This window comes from Tamandua tetradactyla, chromosome 19, assembly GCF_023851605.1.
Source record: "Tamandua tetradactyla isolate mTamTet1 chromosome 19, mTamTet1.pri, whole genome shotgun sequence".
Taxonomy (NCBI): domain Eukaryota; kingdom Metazoa; phylum Chordata; class Mammalia; order Pilosa; family Myrmecophagidae; genus Tamandua; species Tamandua tetradactyla.
In genome coordinates this window covers 25416911-25438047 of record NC_135345.1, presented here as the reverse complement: position 1 = coordinate 25438047, position 21137 = coordinate 25416911, and the positions used below count along the sequence as shown (strand labels likewise).

The window sequence follows — 21137 nt, the reverse complement described above, 5'->3', positions numbered from 1 at the left end:
TTTAAGCCACTTGTCCGTTTTTTAAGGGACTAGTTTAATATAACCATAAACCCCCTTAATTGGGGCACAAAATTTATCATGGAAGCAGACACTAAACTACGAACTACAAAATTCATTATTACATTATAGTGCAATAAACCTACAAAAGAGAACTTGATCTTGTCTGAGGGGTAGAAGTGGCTGCTATTGGAATACAATTCTGACAAAAGAGATGAAGTTAGGAAGGCAAATCGAGAGTGCAAGGCAGATGGAACATTATGGGCAAAAGCCTAGTGGTTGAAAGGCATCTGACTAGTCTGCGATAAAATTCATATGCCCTTATATTAGTTAGGGTTCTCTTGAGAAACAGAATCAACAGGAAACACTGGCAAATATAAAATTTATAAAAGTGTCTCATGTAACCACGGGATTGCAGAGTCCAAAATCCACAGGGCAAGGCTGTGAAGACAACGATTCAGATGGAGGTTCTGGACAAACCACAGGAGAGGCACACTGGCCAAAGCAGGAAGAGAACCTGTCTCTTCTGAATTCTCCTTAAAAGGCTTCCAGTGATTAGACCGAGCATCCCTCATTGCACAAGACACTCCTCTTGGCTGATTACAAACGGAATCAGCATGGATGCAGCTGACGTGATCATGATTTAATTCTATGAAATGTCCTCATTGCAACAGACAGGCCAGCACTTGCCCAATCAGACAAACAGTTACCACCACTTGGCCAAGTTGACACATGAACCTGACCATGACAGCCCTGATCACAAACAGCATCAGGAGGAACAAGGAGAAGTGGGTCTAGACAGGTAACAGGGGTCAGAAGACAGAGAGCCACCCAAGCCTTGGATTAAGGATACAGGTCTTTATCCAAAAAGCAGTGACAAGTCACGAAAGGGTTAAAATGATCACTACTAGATACTCAATAAAGATTCAGTAAATGAAAACAAACAAACAAAATCAATAAATGGGAGAAGATTCACAATTTGATCTTCTGGGAATTTAGAAAAATTACAAAGGAGAAATCCTTGAATCTGCTATTTCACAATAAAAGAAGGAAGTGATAATGGTCATAATTCTTACCTTTCCATCAAAGAAATGATGGTTAAACATGTTATAATGGCAAAAGCTATCTTCCATATAAAACTGTGAATACCTGTAAAATAATTTTTTTAATACTGGAGTTACTTGCCCAGTCATAGCTTTACATTAAATAAACATAAATCAAAATTTAAAACTAGGAAATCACATCTTTAATAAAACGTTTTTCATCATTCTTTAATTTTTTTGAAATAAAGAATCTTTCCAATAATCTCAGGGAGTCTACAACAGTGGATAGATAGTGAACAAATTATTTTTCCAAATTTAACAAACCAGTGGCAAAACTACAGAATATACAAAATAAGTATATAAGATACAGATATAAAATACATATGTACTTACTGACCAGAAGATTATACTTAAAAAATCAGGTTGCTGATCCCAGAATTTGTCATGGGCTACCATACGATCCTCTCATATTTTTCCTTCCAGCTGCTCCAGAATGTTGGAGGCTAGAGGGCTTAAATATTCTTTTATCATAACAATAAACTTTTCTTTTGTGAAAAATAACATATATACAAAAAAGCTATACATTTCAAAGCACAGCACCACAATTATTTGTGGAACATATTTCAGTTTGACATGGGTTACAATTCCACAATTTTAGGCTTTTACTTCTAGCTGCTCTCAAATACTGGAGACTGCATGGAAAATCTTTTTCCATCCTTTCACTTTCAATCTTTTTGTCTCCTTGTGTCTAAGATGAGTCCCTTGTAAGCAGCATATAGCTTGATTATGTTTCTTAATCCATTCTGTCACAATGTGACTGTGATTGTGAAAACCTTGTTGTGTCTGATGCTCCTTTTACCTATGGTATGGACAGATGAGTAAAAAAGATGGATAAAAAATAAGTAAATAAAAGGGGGGAACAAATGTTAAAATAAATTGAGTAGACTAAAATACTAGTGATCAATGAAAGGGAGTGGTAAGGGGTATAGGAAAAAAAATAGAGGGAACAAAGGTTAAAATATATTGGGTAGAGGGAAATACTAGTGGTCAATGAGAGGGAGGGGTAAGGAGTATGATATGTATGAATTTTTTCTTTTTTCTTTTTATTTCTTCTTCTAGAGTAATGCAGATGTTCTAAGAATGGTCATGGTGATGAATTTACTTGATTTACTGATAGTAAATCAAGTATGGAATGTTCATATGCTAAGAATATTTGTGTTTATATACTGCTTTGTTTTGCCAATAAAAATGAAAAAAAGAAGGCACTAGAAAAGGATAAAGAAGAATTTGAAATAATTAACAGTCAAATAGAAGATATCATAGAGATAAAAGATACTGCAGATCAAATTAAAAACATACTAGTGATACAAAACAGCAGATTTGAAGAGGCAAAAAAAGAACAAACTAGAGAAAAGGACAATTGAATCTGAATACACAAAAGGCCAAATGGCAAAAAAGATGGAAAATTTTTAATTGGATTTCAGGGAAATGATGGACAACATGAAGTGCACAAATATAAGACTCATTGGTGTCCCAGAAGGAAAATAGAAGAGTAAAGGGCTAGGAAGATTGTTGAGGAGATTATAGAGGAAAACTTTCCAATCCTTATAAAAGACATAAATATACAAATCAAAGAACCCCAGTGAACTTCAAATAGAATAAATCCAAATAGACCCACTCTGAGAAACACTAATCAGACTGTCAAATGCTGAAGAGATGTAGAAAGTCCTGAAAGCAGCAAGAGAAGGGCGATTTACCACATAGAAGGGAAGCCACATAAGATTAAGTTCAGACTATTCAACAGGCACCATGGAGGTGAGAAGGTAGTGGTGTGATATTTAAGATTTTGAAGAGAGAAAGACTTCCAACCAAGAATTCATTATCCAGCAAAGTTGGCCTTCAAAAGTGAGAGAGGGATTAAAATTTTCACAGACAAACAAATGTGAGAGAATTTGTTAATAAGAGACCTGCCCTATAAGAAATACTAAAGGGAGTCCTGCCAGTTGAAAAAAAAAAAAAAGACAGGTCTGAAGGATGGCACAGAATTGAAGAGTATCAGTAAGGGTAACTTAAATGATAAAATGAGAGAGAGAAAAGAATACATAAATATGCCAAATAAAAACCAAAGGATAAGATGGTAGATTCAAAAACTGCCTTTAGAGCAATAACTTTAAATGTTAACAGACTAAAGTCACCAATTAAAAGATACAGCTTGGCAGAATGAGTTACAAAACATGATTTGTCTATTTCCTGCTTAGAAGAGACTAATTTTAGACCCAAGGATACAGATAGGTTGAAAGTAAAAGGATGGGAAAAATATTCCATGCAAGCTGTAACCAAAAGAAAACAGGGTAGCTATATTTTTAGCTTACACTCTATACAAAAATTAACTCAAAGTCGATCAAAGATCAAAATATAAGAGCCAGTACCAAAAAATCTTAGAAGAAAAATATAGGGAAACATCTTCAAGACCCTATAATAGGAGGTAGCTTCTTAAACTTTACCCCCAAAGCATAAGCAAAGAAATAAAAAAATAGATAAATGGGAACTCCTCAAAATCAAATGCTTCTGTGCCTCAAAGGACTTTACCAAAAGGGTGAAGTCAGCCAACTTAACGGAAGAAAATATTTGGAAATCACATAGTGGATAAAGGTTTGATATCCAGTATATAAAGATATTATACCACTCAGCAACAAAAGAACAAACAACCAATTATAAATTCGGCAAAAGATACAAATAGACATTTTTTTGAAAAGCAAATACAGATGGTTAAAAAAAACACGAGATGTTCCTCTTCATTAGCTGTAAGTGTAAATCAAAACTATAATGAGATATCGTCTCACACCTATAAGAATGGCTGCTATTAAACAAACAAAACTACAAATGTTGGAGAGGCTGTGGAGAAATTGGAACTTTTATTCACTGCTGATGGGAATGTATAATGGTACAAATGCTATGGAAGACAGTTTGGTGGTTCCTCAGAAAACTAAATATTGAGTTGCCCTATGATCAAGCAATACCACTATGAGCTGAAAGCAGTGACACGAACAGACATTTGCACACTGATGTTCAAAGTGGCATTATTCACAATTGCCAAAAGATGGAAACAACCCAAGTGTGCATGAACAGAGGAGTGGATAAACAAAATATACATATTTTGTGTGTGTGTATATATATATATATACGTACACACCACAATGGAACATTATGCAGCAGTATGACAAAATGAGGTCATGAAGCTTATGACAACATGGATAAGCCCTGAGGACATAATGCTGAGTGAAATAAGTCAGACACAAAAAGACAGATACTGTGACTTCACTAACACGATCCTGGTAAAGGTAAACTCAGTCTTATAATATAGAATACAGGGGACCTACGGATAGAGAGAAACTAGAGAAAGGTGAACGGCTAGCTAATGAGGTTGAAATTAAATATATGAGAATGGATAGAAGTAACAGTAGTTCATTAGTAGGTTTATAAGTAATATTGCCATAATGAAGGTGAATATGATTGAATGGGGTTGTATAGAGCCATGGATCTGATGAACAGTATAAATATACTGTTGGTCTGGTGATCACAATATCCATCAATGCCATGAACAAAAATGTGCATGGATTGGCTTAAATGTGTCAGGAGATTTGTATAACTTGATGGTGTTTTTATACTACTTTCCTGTTAATGTTTTGTTCTGTTGGATACATGAATGTGTGATTGATTATACTGTGGGGTTGGCAGGGATAGTTTTTAATGCAATAAAGAACTGTTGTTGAAGAAAAAAAAAACTAACAATTATGGTCACAGAAAAACTTTGCATGAATATACATAGCAACATTATTCATAATAGCCAAAAAGCGGAAACAATCCAAATGTCCATCAAGTGATGAATAGAAAAGAACTAGCATACAAATTTTATTCATGCATAAAATGAAGTTTTTTGTTTTTTTTTCTTTTTCATATTTACATTGAGGGCATTTTTTCCTACATACCATCCAATTACGAACACCTTGTATTAGTGTTGTACTTTGTTATAAATCATGAAAAAACATCATCCACAACAGGGTTCACTGTATTATACAGTCCCATGTTTTATCTTCTTTCTTTCTAGTAACATACACGATCTCAAATTTCCCCTTTCAACCACATTCAAATAATTCAGCGCTGTTAATTACACTCACAATACTATGTTACGATCACCATTATCCTTTTCCAAACCTTTACAATCAACCTATATAGAAATTCTGTACAAATTAAACATCAGCCCCCATTCATCCCAACCTATCCCTGGTAACCTATTTTCTAGATTCTAACTCTATGAGTTTACTTATTATAATTAGTTCATATCAGTGAGATCATACAATATTTGCCCTTCTGTGATTGGCTTATTTTACTCAGCATAACGTTCTCAAGGTTCAGCCATGCTGTCACATGTCACATTCCTTCTTATAGCTGCATAATATCCCATCTTATATGTATAACACATTTTGTTTATCCATTCATCTGTTGATGGGCATTTGGGTTGTTAACATCTTTTGGCAACTGTGAATAATGCCATCATGAACATCAGTGTACATGTCTGAGTCCCTGCTTTCAATTCTTCTAGCCATCAGGGAAATACAAATTAAACCCACAACGAGATGCCATTTCAAAAAAACAGACAATAACAATTGTTTGCAAGGAACTGGAGAAATTAGAAGCTGCCTACATGGTCATGGGAAACAGTTTGGCAGGTCTTCAAAAAGTTAAACCTAAGCAATCCTAAAAGCAGGATTGCCCATCATAAAGTAATCCTCTATTTACTTTCCTGAGGAACTGCCAAACTGTTTTCCACAGTGGCTATACCAGTTTATATTTCTACCAGCAATGAATGAACTTGTTTCTATTTCTCCACATCCTCTCTAACACCTGCAATTTTTTAATTACAAGTTTCTTTACTAGTAGTCATTCTAGTGGGTAAAGAATGATACCTCATTGTGGGTTTGATTTGCATTTCTCTCATAGCCAGTGATGCTGGGCATCTTTTCATGTGCTTTTCTGGCAGCTCCAATTAGGGTCCTCAATGAATTCTCAGGAGAGGCTGGCTGGCTGAAGCAGGAAGAGTGACTCTCTTTTGAATCCTCCTTAAAAGCCTTCTGCCGATTAGATTAAATGTCACTCACTGCAGAAGACACCCCCCTTAGCTGATTACAAATGCAATCAGCTGTGGATGCAGCCAACATGATCATAATATAAATCCATGAAATGTCCTCATAGCAACAGGCCAGTGCTTGCCCAACCAGACAACCGGGCACTACCACCTGGCCAAGCTGATACATGGACCTGACTATGACACCCCACCATTATTAATTCCTTCTAATAGTGTCATAAATTTGCTCTAGTTCATTGAAGAACTTTTTTTATAGTTGTTCACTTAATCACAGGCATCATCCACCACAAGATTCACTGTGTTATACACTCCTATGTTCTAACTTCCAAATTTCTTCCTGGTGACATACATGACTCTAAACTTCCCCCTTTACACCCCACTCATACATCATTCAGCACTGTTAATTATTCTCACAGCAGCATACTACCATCACCTCTGTCCTTTTCCAAAAGTTTTTCAACCAAATTAAACATTCTGCACATATTAAGCGACCATTCCACATTCTTTAACCTTATTCTACATTGTTTGTTTCATTTTATACTTTCAAATTCTTCTTTATGTTCATTCATTGTCTTCTTCATTTTTTTTTTTATTTTGGTATGCTATATGGCGGTGTCACATTTTATTCTTTTTCCATGTGAGTATCCCATTATTGCAGCACCATTTGTTGGTTTTTTGTTTGTTTGGCTTTAGTTAGTTTGTTTTGTTTTTTTGTGGGGGGGGAAATGCATGACCCGGGAATCGAACCGGGTCTCCAGCATGGCAGGTAAAAATTCTACCACTGAATTACATTTGCTTGCACCCCTTCATCCATTGTTTTCTTATTAAACATTATCTCTTTATGCATATTTTCCTTCATCTCCTTGAACTGATTTAGATTTGTTTGAACTCTTTGATTAGTTGTTCCAACTTTTGAGTCTCCCCTGAAGTTTTAATTTGTTCCCTGTGCTGAGCAATGTTCTCCTGTTTCTTAGCATGCCTTATAAATTTTTGTTGATGTCTAGGCATCTGAACATGAATTAGTTCTGAAGATCTGTTTTTCCCTCTTGTCTGGAGTTTTATTGTTGACTGGCTATGTGTTAAGGGTCTTCTTTGATGCATGGTCTAACTTATTCCAGACCTTTAGAATAGCCTGTGTTTAACTATTCAGATCTTCTCAGCTCTTCTTCATCTGCTTCTTACCCTGGCTATGTGGTACAATTTTTAAGATTGTACTGTTTGTGTGATTGTTTCCCCTCCAGGACAGAGTGTCCTTTTCCTCTGTTCCTTCTCCAGAAGTCCTGAGCTGTTCTACTTGTTTTTGTGCAGATCTTTCTCCCAAGCTCTTATGATTTATTTAAATTCTCTCCCTCACTCAGCGCCCCACCTTCCTTACACTTTTCAGTTCTGGGTCCTGTTCTATCTTACAGCAGTTCAGTTTAATCCCTTCCCCAACCTACCCTGCTTTTTTCTTTGGAGGCTTTTCTGCCTCCGGTTTCTTTTCTGTTAGGGTATCTTAACCCAGGAAGCTAGGTGGAATCAATCTAAAAAAGATGGGTCATGTCAGAAAAATCTGTGCTGCCCTTAGGTGTCCAGTCAATTGAAAGTGAATTGAGTGAGGGCACAACAGCTCTTTATCAGCCTTGCATTGAAGTTTCTCTCTCTCTCTTCTCCCCAGCCCTGCACTGAGATTTTCTATGTAATCTTCAGCAGCTTGTGTTCTGCCCTGAGTCTCTGCAGACTTAGGTCTCTGTGCCTGGATATGCACTGAGTTCTAACTCTGCTGCGAATCGACAGTCTCAGTCTGCAGTGAGAGGGAGCTGGGCTGTGAGACCTTTGTATAATTCCCAAGCTGGCAAGACTGTGTGAGAGAGAGGGGAAAGGGGATCAACTAGCACATGGAATGGAATTCTTCTACCTGAGATTTTTCTGTTTCTTCAGTTCAGTGTTTGTAGAGCCCTGCCATCCTCTAGGGTTTAGTCCTGCCATCCTGTAGGGTTCTAAGCAAGTGGAGTTTGTCCTTTATTCGTTAAATCTCTGGGAAGGCTTTTTCAGGGGATATTTTATGTTGCCATGTTGGTGACACTACCCAAAATAAAGTTTTGAAATATGCTACATAGATGAATCTTGAAAACATGTTAAGTGAAAGCCAGACACATAATGTTATGTATCATATAATTCCATTTATATAAAATATCTAGAATAGGCATATCCACAGAGACAGAAAGTAGATTAGTGACTGCCATGGACTGAGGAAAGGGGAAATGAAAAGTAGTTGCTGATTGAGACAAGATTTTTTTATGGGGTAATGTAAATGTTCTGGAATTAGATATTGGTGATGGTTGTGTTACCTTGTGAATATACCAAAAACCACTATTTTATGTATATGAACATTATCTTAAGTACGAGGCCCAGGATCTCTACTGCCTGTTATTTCTTAGACTTACAATAATGTGAGCCAATAAATCTTCTTTTACATGAATGGATTTCTCAGATTCCAGTGAAAAATTCCTGAGTAGCATGAGTGCATTACTCTAAATACTATGAATAACCTGAAAACCAGTGACATTACTGAAGTGTCCAAAAATCTGTATGGAACAAGGTAGGGGGATGGAAGGAAAAAAGGAAAGATGGCAAAAGAGAAATGTTCCTATAAAAGGTTATTTAAAAGTTCAAAAGCAAAGTTTTTCCTACAGGTCAACTTATTTTTTGAGCCACTCTGTCTGGGTTAGAATTTTAGTTAAATGACTTATAAACTGTGATTTTGGTCAAGTTATTTAGCCCCTTTGTTTCTTACGTATCTCATCTGAAAAATAAGGATGATAATAACATCTACCTTTTAGGGTTACTGTGAGGACTAAGTGAATTAAATGCTCAGAACAGGACTTGACACGTGGTAAATATTCGATACACATCGGCTATTATTATTGTCATTGTAAGAGGGAAAGTAAAACTTCTATGTTTTATTAATGAATTTATAATAATTTAACAATAATATTTTAGGAAAGGAATGTGAGATTTAAAAAGAACTTTATATATCCATACTATGTATTATTCAGTTGTAAAAAGGAATGAAGTATTGTTACATGCTACAACATGCATGAATCTTGAAAATATTATGTTAGGTGAAAGAAGCCAGAGACCAAAGGTCACAGACTGTATGATTCCATTTATATGAAATGTCCAGAATAGGCAAATCTGTAAAAACAGAAAGTACACTAGAGGATGGGACAAAGAGTGAATTGGTACTGACTGCTAACAGGTACAGAGATTCTTTTTGAGGTAATGAAAATGTTTGGAATTTGACAGTGGTAATGGTTGCATATCATAGTGAATATACTAAAAACCACTCTAAAAGTTACAGATCAAGAGGATGAATTTCATGGTATGTGAACAATATCTCAATTAGAAGAAAAGAAATGGAAACTGAGTTTATCTTTAAGAAGCTGATATTATCACTTATGGAATTCCATTTTTCCATGATTCATTCATGTCAACCAGATGCAGATACACTGGGCTAGTCCTATTAACAAAGGACAAGTGGTTGGTTATATAAAGTGTGGGTTATTTCTAAGAAAAATGGCTGCTTATATTAAACAACCTAAAGGTGACTTAGAAATCCAAAGAAAAATAAATTATAAAAACTGTATTTTTTAATGTGAACTTTTACACTTTAAAAATACATCTGCTTTATTTTTAGGGAGAGAACATATTCCATTTTATAGATTCTCCTCAACAAATATTGAAACATTGGCAAATAGACTTTATCAGATCTAAAAGGAAAAAAAGGAACACAGCCTGATTCCTTCAATACATTCATGAAAAATACTAAGAACACAGAGGTTCTCCATGAATTCTTGGAACCTAAAATAATTAAGGAAACTAGAAAGAGTACTTTAAATTTACAGTCTGAATCATAGAGACCATGGATATTTGCCATCCTATATTATAAATCAAAGTCTCTTAAATTTCCACCAGAGGGTAAATGGGAACTCCGTATTTTATGCACATTTTTTCTGTAAACCTACAAATTCTCAAATTAAAAAAAAACTCCACCGGAGGAGAGCTTCAAGGTGTGTTACTCAGTCTTTCTCAGCTCTGTTTATCCCAATACACTCAAAGTTTGTGTGTTTCCTAATCCTCTTCCTTGTAACCTATCTATTCTCTAGTTAGTCCTCCCTTCAGTTCAGGTTATATTTGGTGAAGGATAATTGCACATCATCTGGTAAAATATATTAAAAGTCCTATCACACCTCAAAGATCTGATGATGAAATAAAATCCTGAAAACCTGATTAATTAAGAGGTAGTTCAGAGTTTTCCTAGAAAATAAGAATCTGAGAAGAAAGCTCACTCAACAGTAATTTATTTCTAAGCTATAAGTCAAGGACAAACAGACACACACATAGAGAAAATCTGGGAAGAACACTAGGAAAAAGAGAAATATACTGTTTCCCTGTTGGAAATATGGAATATCACATGATGTGTTTATATGATATACAGTTAAAAACGTGTCTCAATAGCAAGTACTGCTCTAAATGTTAATTAAAGAGGTATAACAGATTATAAACAATTAAGAAGAAAACATTTAAAGGAAATAGGAGATAATGAAAGAAAATAAGTATTATACTTTGTATACCTACCGAAAATCAATATCCAATAAAAGGCTTTTAATGTTAGACTTCTTGTCACCTGATGCATTCATTCTAATCAGTTCATGCAACCTACAGCAATTAGTAAAAGAAAACTCAATAAGAAATTACAAATATACACAATAAGTAACCAAAAAACACACCCATTGATGTTCTTCTGATATTTTTGATATTTTAACAAAACACTGAAGAGAATTTGGCATGCATGATCAAGTTTTTTGTTCTGCAAATATTTTTAAAAGAGGGTAGAATCTCTTTAAAACAGAGAAGTGTCAAATTTTAAACAAGCTCCTCTTATATGCCAGAAATAAAAGATTTCTCATAAATTAAATATGAATTACAAACTCCTTAAGTACAGGGACCATGCTTTATACTTCCTTTGTATTCTCAATGCTTAAGGCTGTATCCTGCACACAGGCAATGACTTCTTGATAAATAAAGTTAACAGGGGAATTAAAAAAAAGGAAAAAAAAGACCAGGGAACATACCTTGGTGTTCCAACACAGAGTACTCTTCTGAATCCCAGGGTAGAAAGTAGGTCCACCAAGAACTGACAGCTCCTATCAGCAAACAAATACTGGGCATTTGTCTTCTTATTTTCCAGTGGATAGAGTAGTTGACTGGGCCTTTTTAACTGTGTGACAGAAATATCACCCACCACCTGATGCTCACGATGCTTCCCCCAGTCACCTGGTAAAAGCAAGTGCTGACAGCCTTGACAAAATTTCCTCTGCGACAAGGGCAACTCAATAAACTTCAAGTACCTTCAAGAAGACACAATAAAGCACCAAGTAATATATTTTAAATTTGTTGTTTAAAGGCAATGCATCTTGCTATTTTTATTATTCAAAAAGTATTCTTACTTGTTAAAAAGTATTGAGTGAAAAGAAGCAAAGGTGAGAAAAATTTGTGGAATCTTGTCTAGAATTTATGTCTGTCTGCAAACCTTCAAGTGGAAAAGAATCAGCAATTTCATAAGAACTGAGATGCTCCAATTTAGTCACTGAATGAAGATCAATATCCATTTAAAATCTGAATATAATATATTACTCAAACAACTTAGTAATGGAAACTATATCTAGTTTAAATTTATTGACAAACCCAGAGGTTTGTCACTATTTGAAGTGTCAAGGAGTTTGGCTCATATGATAGTCTGCCTCATAATTTAAAATGAGAAACTAAGAGCATTCTTCAAATTCTTATGGCATACTTAACAAGAAAATTTACCTCCTAGATAAAAGATGTTCCTCTATTCTTAGCAGTACTGATGGAGGTAAATTTCAGAAGCTCAAATATCCTCCAAAACACAAGACAATATTCAAAGCCTTAAAAAAAAAGACTCTTAGATATCCCATTTCATCTCTCTCAAGTAACCTTTACATCTGATTTCAAAGTCACTATTTTCTTCTTTTCCCCATTATATTAGAGATGATTAAAAGAGAAAATAATCATGGTTAGTGCATTTAAAAACTCTTTTTGTATATGCAGATAAATAGGCTGTGATTCGGAATAAGAAAACACAAGAAAAATAAGATTATTGAGACCTACAGAGAGTCTGAAATGTCTAAAGCCAAATAGTATTTTAAAGGATTCTTATAGCTTGAGAAGAATCACATGGTTTCAATGGAACTAAACATAGGAAATGCACTGTAAAAACTGTGAATTTAACACAGAGAATCAGAGAGATTTTTAAAACTTTTTGTATATAAGCACAGTTTCACCTCAAAGTATCTGAGGCAGTGACAAAGAGATATTCTGAATGTCTAGACTAAAAAATGAATTATTGTGCTAGTAATTTAAATATTTCTATTCATATACCTGTCCTTTTGATAGCCTTATATTTGACTAGAAAGTAAGAGGGAGATTAGAAGGAACTATTTGGTAATTCAAAGTAAGAATATCAGTAGAGAAAAGCACCCCCTCAAGACATGAAAAATGCAAGTGGAAAGAACCACCAGACACTCTTCAGTGAGAGAACCACTGAATTTATTACATCTTTCATTATTAAATGTTAAGTACCGAAGGCATTCACATCTAGTCATGACAGAGTAACACAGACCATGTTTACCATCCTGTCTTAAAAAAGAGTAAACAGATAAAATATATGAAACAACAGTTTTCAGATTTTGGACAACTGGTGACCCAAAACAGTAAACCCTGAGATAAGGGAAACAGATGAGGTGAGTCGAACAACTGTCCAGCTTACTGTGTGTATAGAGATGTCAGCACAATGAGGCAGAACCCACACAGAGCCTGGTGAGCTCACTGAGTCCATGATACAGAGGTGAGAACTCGGGTAAGCTAAGGTAGCTACAACTCAGAGGGCAAAAAGTGGAGAAAATATATGGAGCATATTGGGCATGTGGGGAAGTGAGAGTTGCACACAAGGAAAAAAAGCAGGAGCACCAAGATCTGCTGGAATTCCCCTCACATCTTCAGCTATGCACTGATCAATACATGAATGTGAAGAAGGCACCCGAGGCCAGAGAAGAAACCACTGAGAAGGTGCAGGATTAAATGTGGTATTGAAAGTTACAAAGGTAATCACTAGTACAAAAATACAGAACAAACACACATTACAAAAAGAAAAGCAAAGAAAACACAGACCATATAACAAAAATGAAAAAAAAAAAGCAATAAAAACAATGCATAAAATTATATTGCAATCAACAACCCCTTCCAACATGAAAAAGTTAGAATGGGCATAGCCTAAATACCCCTAAAGAGTGAGAGAAAGATCAAAGGTGATGATGGAGTTATACAGAAAATGTTGGTCTTTACAAATAAGTTTAAGTGCTGAATCAATATATTATTTCTTTTAGTCTCCAGTACCTTACAGTAGCTGGAAATAAAAACCTAAAATTGTGGAATTGTAACCCATACCAAACTCTGAAATCTGTTCTACAATTAATTGTTATGATATACCTTGAGATTTATTGCTTTTTTGTATACACGCTATTTTTCACAAAAAAAGAAAAAAAGAGAAGGAAGAGTATAATAGAGAAGATAGGATTTAACAAATGAGTATGACTGCTGAATCAATATATCGATATTCCTTTTGGTCTCCAGTGTCTTAGAGCAGCTAGAAGAAAAAAATGAAAAATCATAGAACTGTAACCCATATCAAACTTTAAAATCTGTCATATAACTACTTGTTAAAATGTACTTGGAAATTTATTCCTTTTTTGTATCTGTTATTTTTCAAAATAAAAAATGTTAAAAAGTAAAAATTAAGGAGAAAATTGAATCTAAAATAATAATAATGTTATAAAACTCAGACTATATCACAAAGTAAAACCCAACCACTCTATTTCACCACTTCTGAGATGCATATTTTGTCACATATTAATATTAACATCTATGATGTGAAGACACAATTTATAATTACTATCTGCCAGATGTACAAACTTGGTCCTAGCTCTCCATGCTGTCATTACTTCAATTCAGTAGCGCATACAGCTGGAAACACACACAGAGTGTAACTGCCATCACACATTATGAATTCAGCACCAAACACAAAGGGATTGAGCACACAGTCGGACATCAAGAGAAAGTAAGGGAACATTCATTTAATACTGAAGAAGTAAATGTTCATTTTTGGAAGAACAGGGGCATAAATCTAGTGCTTTACAGGACCTAAGAAAGGTAGAGTCCACAAGGAGATGATGGGCGAAAGATTTTTCTTACTATGTGAACAAAGAACTGTCTTTCACGTGCCAAGCAACATAACTGAAGGCAGGACAAATGAGAAAATCCCTAGGAACAGATGAATGTTCAAAGCAATGAGAAAGTAGTATGACAATTCACATAAGAACCATCTCAAAACCGTCTTAAAAGACAGAAAAGAAGAACACTGCTAAAATGAACATCCACTTACATATGTTTGTACCTTGGAAATATATTTTCCCTTCAGTATTTCCAAGTTGTCCTTCAGAAAGCTTTATCACTAATTTATTAACCAAGTCGTGACAAAAGATAAAGAGATTTTGTGTCTGTTTCTCTCTACTCAAAATCACATCATAATCATTCAACTATACTCTTCAAATTTAACAGACACAAGGTTTTTCTCAAGGTTGGTTAGAAAGAGCAGGAGAGTATGAAGAGCTACAGATGATGCTTATTTAAATTTACTGTACACACTCAAGGGAAAAAAATTCATTCTGCTCTATAGATCAGCATGATTCACAAATTACACACTAGCATTTTTTTAATTAATTAAAGAAAAAAAGAAATTAACACAACATTTAGAAATCATTCCATTCTACATATGCAATCAGTAATTCTTAACATCATCACACAGATGCATGATCATCATTTCTTAGTACATTTGCATCGATTTTGGAAAAGAACTAGCAAAACAACAGAAAAAGATATAGAATGTTAATATAGAGAAAAAATAAAAATAATAATAATAATAATAAAAAAGAAAAGGAAAAAGAAAAAAACAAAAGACAAACAAACAAAAAAAAACTATAGCTCAGATGCAGCTTCATTCAGTGTTTTAACATAATTACATTACAATTAGGTATTATTGTGCTGTCCATTTTTGAGTTTTTGTATCTAGTCCTGTTGCACAGTCTGTATTCCTTCAGCTCCAATTACCCATTATCTTACTCTGTTTCTAACTCCTGCTGGTCTCTGTTACCAATGACATATTTCAAGTTTATTCTCGAATGTCGGTTCACATCAGTGGGACCATACAGTATTTGTCCTTTAGTTTTTGGCTAGACTCACTCAGCATAATGTTCTCTAGGTCCATCCATGTTATTACATGCTTCATAAGTTTATTCTGTCTTAAAGCTGCATAATATTCCATCGTATATATATACCACAGTTTGTTTAGCCACTCGTCTGTTGATGGACATTTTGGCTGTTTCCATCTCCAAACTAGCATTTTGAAATGTCATTTTTATTGATTCCCATTTGATGTTCCATTTGCCCTTTCTGTAGTAAACAAATTATGTTTATGGCATTTCCCTAATAGCAGACCTTGAAAATGTGAGTTTAAATGAACACTTGAAAAACGTAACCAAATGAATTAACTTAAAAAAAAAATCTGAATGCACATAAATTAATGCTGATTTTATCATTCAAATATATTTTCCCTAAGACTCCAGAGGTCACAATAAGAGTGCCAGCATACTACATAATGGAATAATAACACATTTCAGGGCATTACAGACAACTAAAAATTGTAAGAGGCAAATCTTCAGCCACAAAATATAAATCTGTCAACTGAACACATACGACACATAAAGCATGCTTCAAAGAGTAAGAAGATTAAGAACACGAATATCAAATCCTGTTCTGTAGAACCCAGAGATCTGTGTAGTATGTCACTCCATAATAAAAATCAGGTATTAATAAAGATCAATTTATCTTGCTAACTATCATTTTTCCTTTCTAACGATTTAAAAAATAAAATAGCCAATGAAAAGTAACTGCTACTCTACAGTTACAGATAAAAAGTTTGCTTTATAAAATAGGTATAAAGTTTAAATGCATTTTAATACTTTCAAATATAGTATAGTAAGCTAACTTATTAAGGAGTCATACAAATTATATGATTCATTAATAAGTTAATAATATACTAATTATTATTAATTAATATATTAATTATTCAAGTTAAGCAATTACACTTTCAAGTAATAAATGGTTTGTCATCCTTAGGTCCATCTGCATCCACATCTATATAGAGTATATTTCCCAAGGTGAAAATATACTAGGGAATAAGTAATTTATTAAACTTCTGATTTTAAAAAGTCAAAATATTCATAGGGCTTTCATATCTTAAATTACTGAAAATTTTTAGAGAAATGATGGATTTCAAATTTTTTATTCCATAGAAAACACATCATAAAGCACAGCAGAGAAATTAAAGATATTATATTGCAAAAAGTTGAAACTTCTACCCAAAACCCATTCCAAAACCATGTCCTTATACAATGCCTTTATTTATCCCAAGGCACAAGTCAGCTCTGAGGCCTGTGATTCAGAACACTTCATGTTTTTGGTGAACACTGATGGCACTTAACACATTGTAGATACTTTGTGTATACCTCAACTCCATCACTAGCATTGTAAGCTCTCTTTGAGCCTTCAACAAATACCTGCTGAATGAACAAATGATTGGATGCATGGATGGTTGGATGGAGGCTTCTGGCAACAAAATTCAAGGTTATGAATCACAAATTAAGATGGTAAAAAACATTTTGTTAAAATGTGCTGTCAAGGACCAGCACAAGATAACCAATGAAATAATGACTCCCAAGAAATAATCTTTTAGAAATTCTTTAGTATTTTATATTTCTGCAAAAACACTTTTTTTATGTTCTCATAAATATAAAATACAAATTTCAAAATTTTTATTATCAAAAAACCATATTTTGGCAGTTTAAAGACATAAATTTCATTATACAGGGACATAACATCACCTAGATTTTGGTATAAAAAGTAATTGTATCATCAATATCCTTATGTAACAACATGAAAAGCATGCTTATGAGATAAAAGCAAGTGATAAGGACAGAGTACAAAACTATGTACTCATGGTGACTGCAACCATGTAAAACAATCTGTGGTAAAGGAAAAAAGGCCAGGAGGAAACACTACAAAATGACCTAAATGGTAGTTTCAAAGGAAGAAACCATGGGCAACGTTTCTAACTTTCTACTCTTAATGGTTTCAACATTCTATTTTATCTACTTATGATAATCTCATTACAATAGATCTCCATATAACTCTTTACATTTTATTTCCTTAAATTAAATCATATTATATGTTAATTACTATCTGCATTTAGGTCTAAAAATAATATTTCAGATCAGAGAGAAATAAATTTGAGATACTGTTCAGTCACTTCAGTTGCAAGACCCTGACGAAGTTGTACAAGTTCTTCAAATCTTAATATTCTGTTCTAAGTAAACCTCCCTGGTAGCACTAAACATAAATATTTATATTTATTTACATAAAATGTAAACACTTACTACAGTAGTGCTCAATTATATTAATGCTTTTTTCAACACTGTCTGTTGTTGACTGAATGAATTCTCATTCAGTAAGTAGACATCTTGGATGGTAGTTAAGATGTAATCAAGTTATCTTAAGATAACTTTTAGGTAGTTATCCTAGAAAGAAAGAAAGAAAAAGAAAAGCCTCTCCACTGAAGAACTTTAAACTCTACTGAGAAACTCAGGAAAGACATCTTTAATAGATCTCACTATTTCTTTCCACTTACTCTAGATAAGGCCTCAAAATTCTTCTGAACACAGCAGTCCAGGAAGGAGGTAACATGATCGTTAAAACTTATTGGTCATCTGCATCCCAAACCATAGGCTTCTTAAGGAGTTTCCCTACCACCCAAATCATGATACCTATGACAAAGGAGGCATTAAATCACTGATTGCTAAAGGAATGAATTCTTATCACAGATTTGCCGAAGAAATAAATCTACAAATTATTCCAATTCATCCACAAGACAATTTAACCATGCAGAATTTTTAAAAAAGGATGTTTAAACTTCTTAAATTTTTTTCATTTTTAGTATTTCAGAAAAGAAATATTGCAGTTAAAATAATAAAGAAAAATGACATCACATCACTACCTTTCCACACACTGTTTTCGAGATAGGGGAGGCTGACACCTTCGGTTATGAGCTTCTCGTGCAGCAAGTCTAGGTCCTGACACCTAAAAAAGGGTTTAAAATCCATTTAGTAAACTATGAAACTTGCTAGCATCCTAGGAAAAATAATGTCACATTTCTGACATCAGGGAGTCAGAAATTCAAGTAGCTTAATGTTGTATACAAGCATTCGTTTCAGAGGAAAACAAAAACACAGAAAGCATTTGTTTCAGAGAAAACAAAACACAGAAAGGGGGGTGGATTCTAGAGCAGTTTGAAGCAATGTTAAAGCACTGAGATTAACTCTCCTGATGATATTAAGGGATCTGCAGAAGAGTGATAAGACTATTTTCCCATAAACATGAAAAAGCCAAAAATTCTCTAGTCAAAATACTCAAACTTTAATTGTAGCTGAGCCCAGGAGGATACCAAGCTTATAACTAAAACTCAAAGTGTATTCATAGTCATGCAGTAATTGCATCAAAGAGTTCATTCAATGCAGATATTCAAAAAAAGTGTTTTCTGACATTTCCTGGAAATGATCATGTTCTAGACTCTTTAAGAAGAAATCTATATTTGTAAAAGAAGATCAGCCACCCAGTACTGTCTTTATGACAGTAGTTTAGGGCACCAGTAATCAGAGTAGGTTCATATGTAAGTCCAGTCTCATAAACCTAAAACAAAATATGGCATCTTCATCTCATTTAGAGATGCATCTCATATAATGTTCAAACTATATTTTTTAAAAATATTTTTATTATAAACAACAAACAAACATTCTTGACATTCAAACATACTTGACATGGTTCAAACTATCTATTTTTATTGGTTTAGGCATTCTCAATAAAATTCATACACATCAAAAATAAAAAGTATATATGCAACAAGTCGATATACCTTTTCATCTTCCCACTGAAAAAAACCACAGTCTTTTCTATCTCTACAGGCTGAGCAGGCATAAAATCTCCGTGTTTCTTCTTTCCCCTGGTTGGCTCTTACAAACAAAAGAGTAGGTCCTAGTTCCAGAACAGGGAAAAAAGTACTTCAAACAATACTCATCTACATCAAGTTCCTGGTCTCACAGCCCTTAAATAGAACGTGTTTTGAATTTATAAGCAATTTATCATAATTAAATCCACCATTCTCTTTAATAATCTTTTATTTTTTCAGTCACAACATTCAGGCGTTGACTACTTACTAGATATAAATATTAATCTTTGAAAACTGGTTTTCGCCAGAAAGGAAACGCTATTGTCAAGATAGCAGCGAAGATAACGGACCTGAGTCGTGAGACTAAAACAAGGAAGAGGTCTACTGAATTGAGCACTTTGCCATCTCCCGCTCGGTTACACTTTCAGTAAAAACTCAACTTTTTAGATTTGGACACAAGCTCTTCTTGTAACTTAGACAAAAACTGGGTCTGTTTTCCAGGCAACAACTCATTCAAGCATTTTCCCTAACACATTTTTTATTGAAAAGGGCATAACAACAAATGAAATCTCCGAAAGGTTGGCACCGAGAGACATCTGATCCTACTTGCCTCAACTCACTTCTCCTACCAAAAAAAAAAAAAAAAAAGATGTAACAGCGGTGGAGCCAAATCACAACAGTGGGGACTTGGACGGTTTCTGAAGAAAACTGAAAACTAAAACGACCCAAGATAAAGACGTTTTCCAGGCATTACACGTGGTGGAAAGAGGGGCAGATAAAAATCTAGGAGCCCTGAAGGCCCAAGGACTTCCAAGCCATCCTGCCCACGTCCCTGGCGCCGGGCCGAGACCAGACGCCGACCCACCGTGAGGGCACAGCGGGGCGGGGGCGGCGGGGTACGGGGGAAGAACCACTTCCACTCCTGAGTCTTCCCGGCGCCCGGAGATCCCTTCTGCCTCCATAGCTTCAAGCTGGACCCTGGGGGCCGCCATCTTCCCGCCGCCGTCCCGAAAGCCTCGGTCTGACCCAAGGCGACTGAGAAAAGCTCCGCCGCCATCCGCAGCAACCGTCAGCGCCCCCGCGCGCCCAGGAGGAGCTGCAGACACAGGGGCGGGGCCAAGCCCTGGAATTTAGTCCCTGCCCACACACCGGATGCTCCTAAGGGCCATCTAGCCGTGGGGCTCGCGGGCCACTTGTATGAACTGCGCAGTGAGCTGGATTCGCACCTGTGTTGTGCCTCACCTTCGGCCCCTGCCAGAGCCCCCTTTCAAAAAAATATATAACCAAGAGATAAGATGGCACTTTGGAGGAAAGATTTTGGCGTAGTTGTAGGTGCAAAAGGCAGCATCACCACCAGCTAATGATAGCAGTACTATTCCCTTTTTTTTAGGTTACATTGTCATCTTCCAACATTTGAACAACGTTTACACTTTTTTAACCATGGACATATAAGCATGTGCTTAAGTGAACGAAGTGTTATGTTGGTATCCTCTTTTTTTATCATGTGTGTGTCGGGGGTGGGGGGGCGGCGGGGGGTATCATAGTATCATTATTTTGGCTCAGGCCAAAATCTTAGCATCATCCTTGATTCCTCCCTTTCATTCGTACTCTACATCTGACCATCAGTAAATCCTGTCTACCTTCAAAATATATCCAGCATCTGACCTCCTCTCACCACCTCCTCAGCTACCTCTTGTGGCCCAAGCCATCATGGTGGCTCTCTTGGGCCCTGAAGTAATCTGTTTATGAGTATCCACTTCTGCCCATGCTA

General features: G+C 35.1%; 1 protein-coding gene across 4 annotated transcripts in view; it reads right to left on the bottom strand.

Annotated features, from left to right (window-relative positions):
- ZCCHC4 (zinc finger CCHC-type containing 4) overlaps positions 1-20436 on the bottom strand; it is a 41548-nt gene extending 21112 nt beyond the window's left edge. For 2 of the 4 annotated variants that reach the window (XM_077136528.1, XM_077136529.1), the window contains exons 1-6: positions 20232-20436; positions 19334-19452; positions 18419-18501; positions 11304-11579; positions 10807-10887; positions 1074-1146 (exon numbers count right to left, since the gene is read on the bottom strand). In XM_077136528.1, the coding sequence (XP_076992643.1) occupies positions 1074-1146; positions 10807-10887; positions 11304-11579; positions 18419-18501; positions 19334-19452; positions 20232-20358 (759 nt within the window). In that variant the 5' untranslated portion in view covers positions 20359-20436. The remainder of the gene's footprint in view (positions 1-1073; positions 1147-10806; positions 10888-11303; positions 11580-18418; positions 18502-19333; positions 19453-20231) is intronic. The other 2 variants (XM_077136531.1, XM_077136530.1) reach the window with 2 other exon arrangements.
- Positions 20437-21137: the final 701 nt, after the last annotated feature.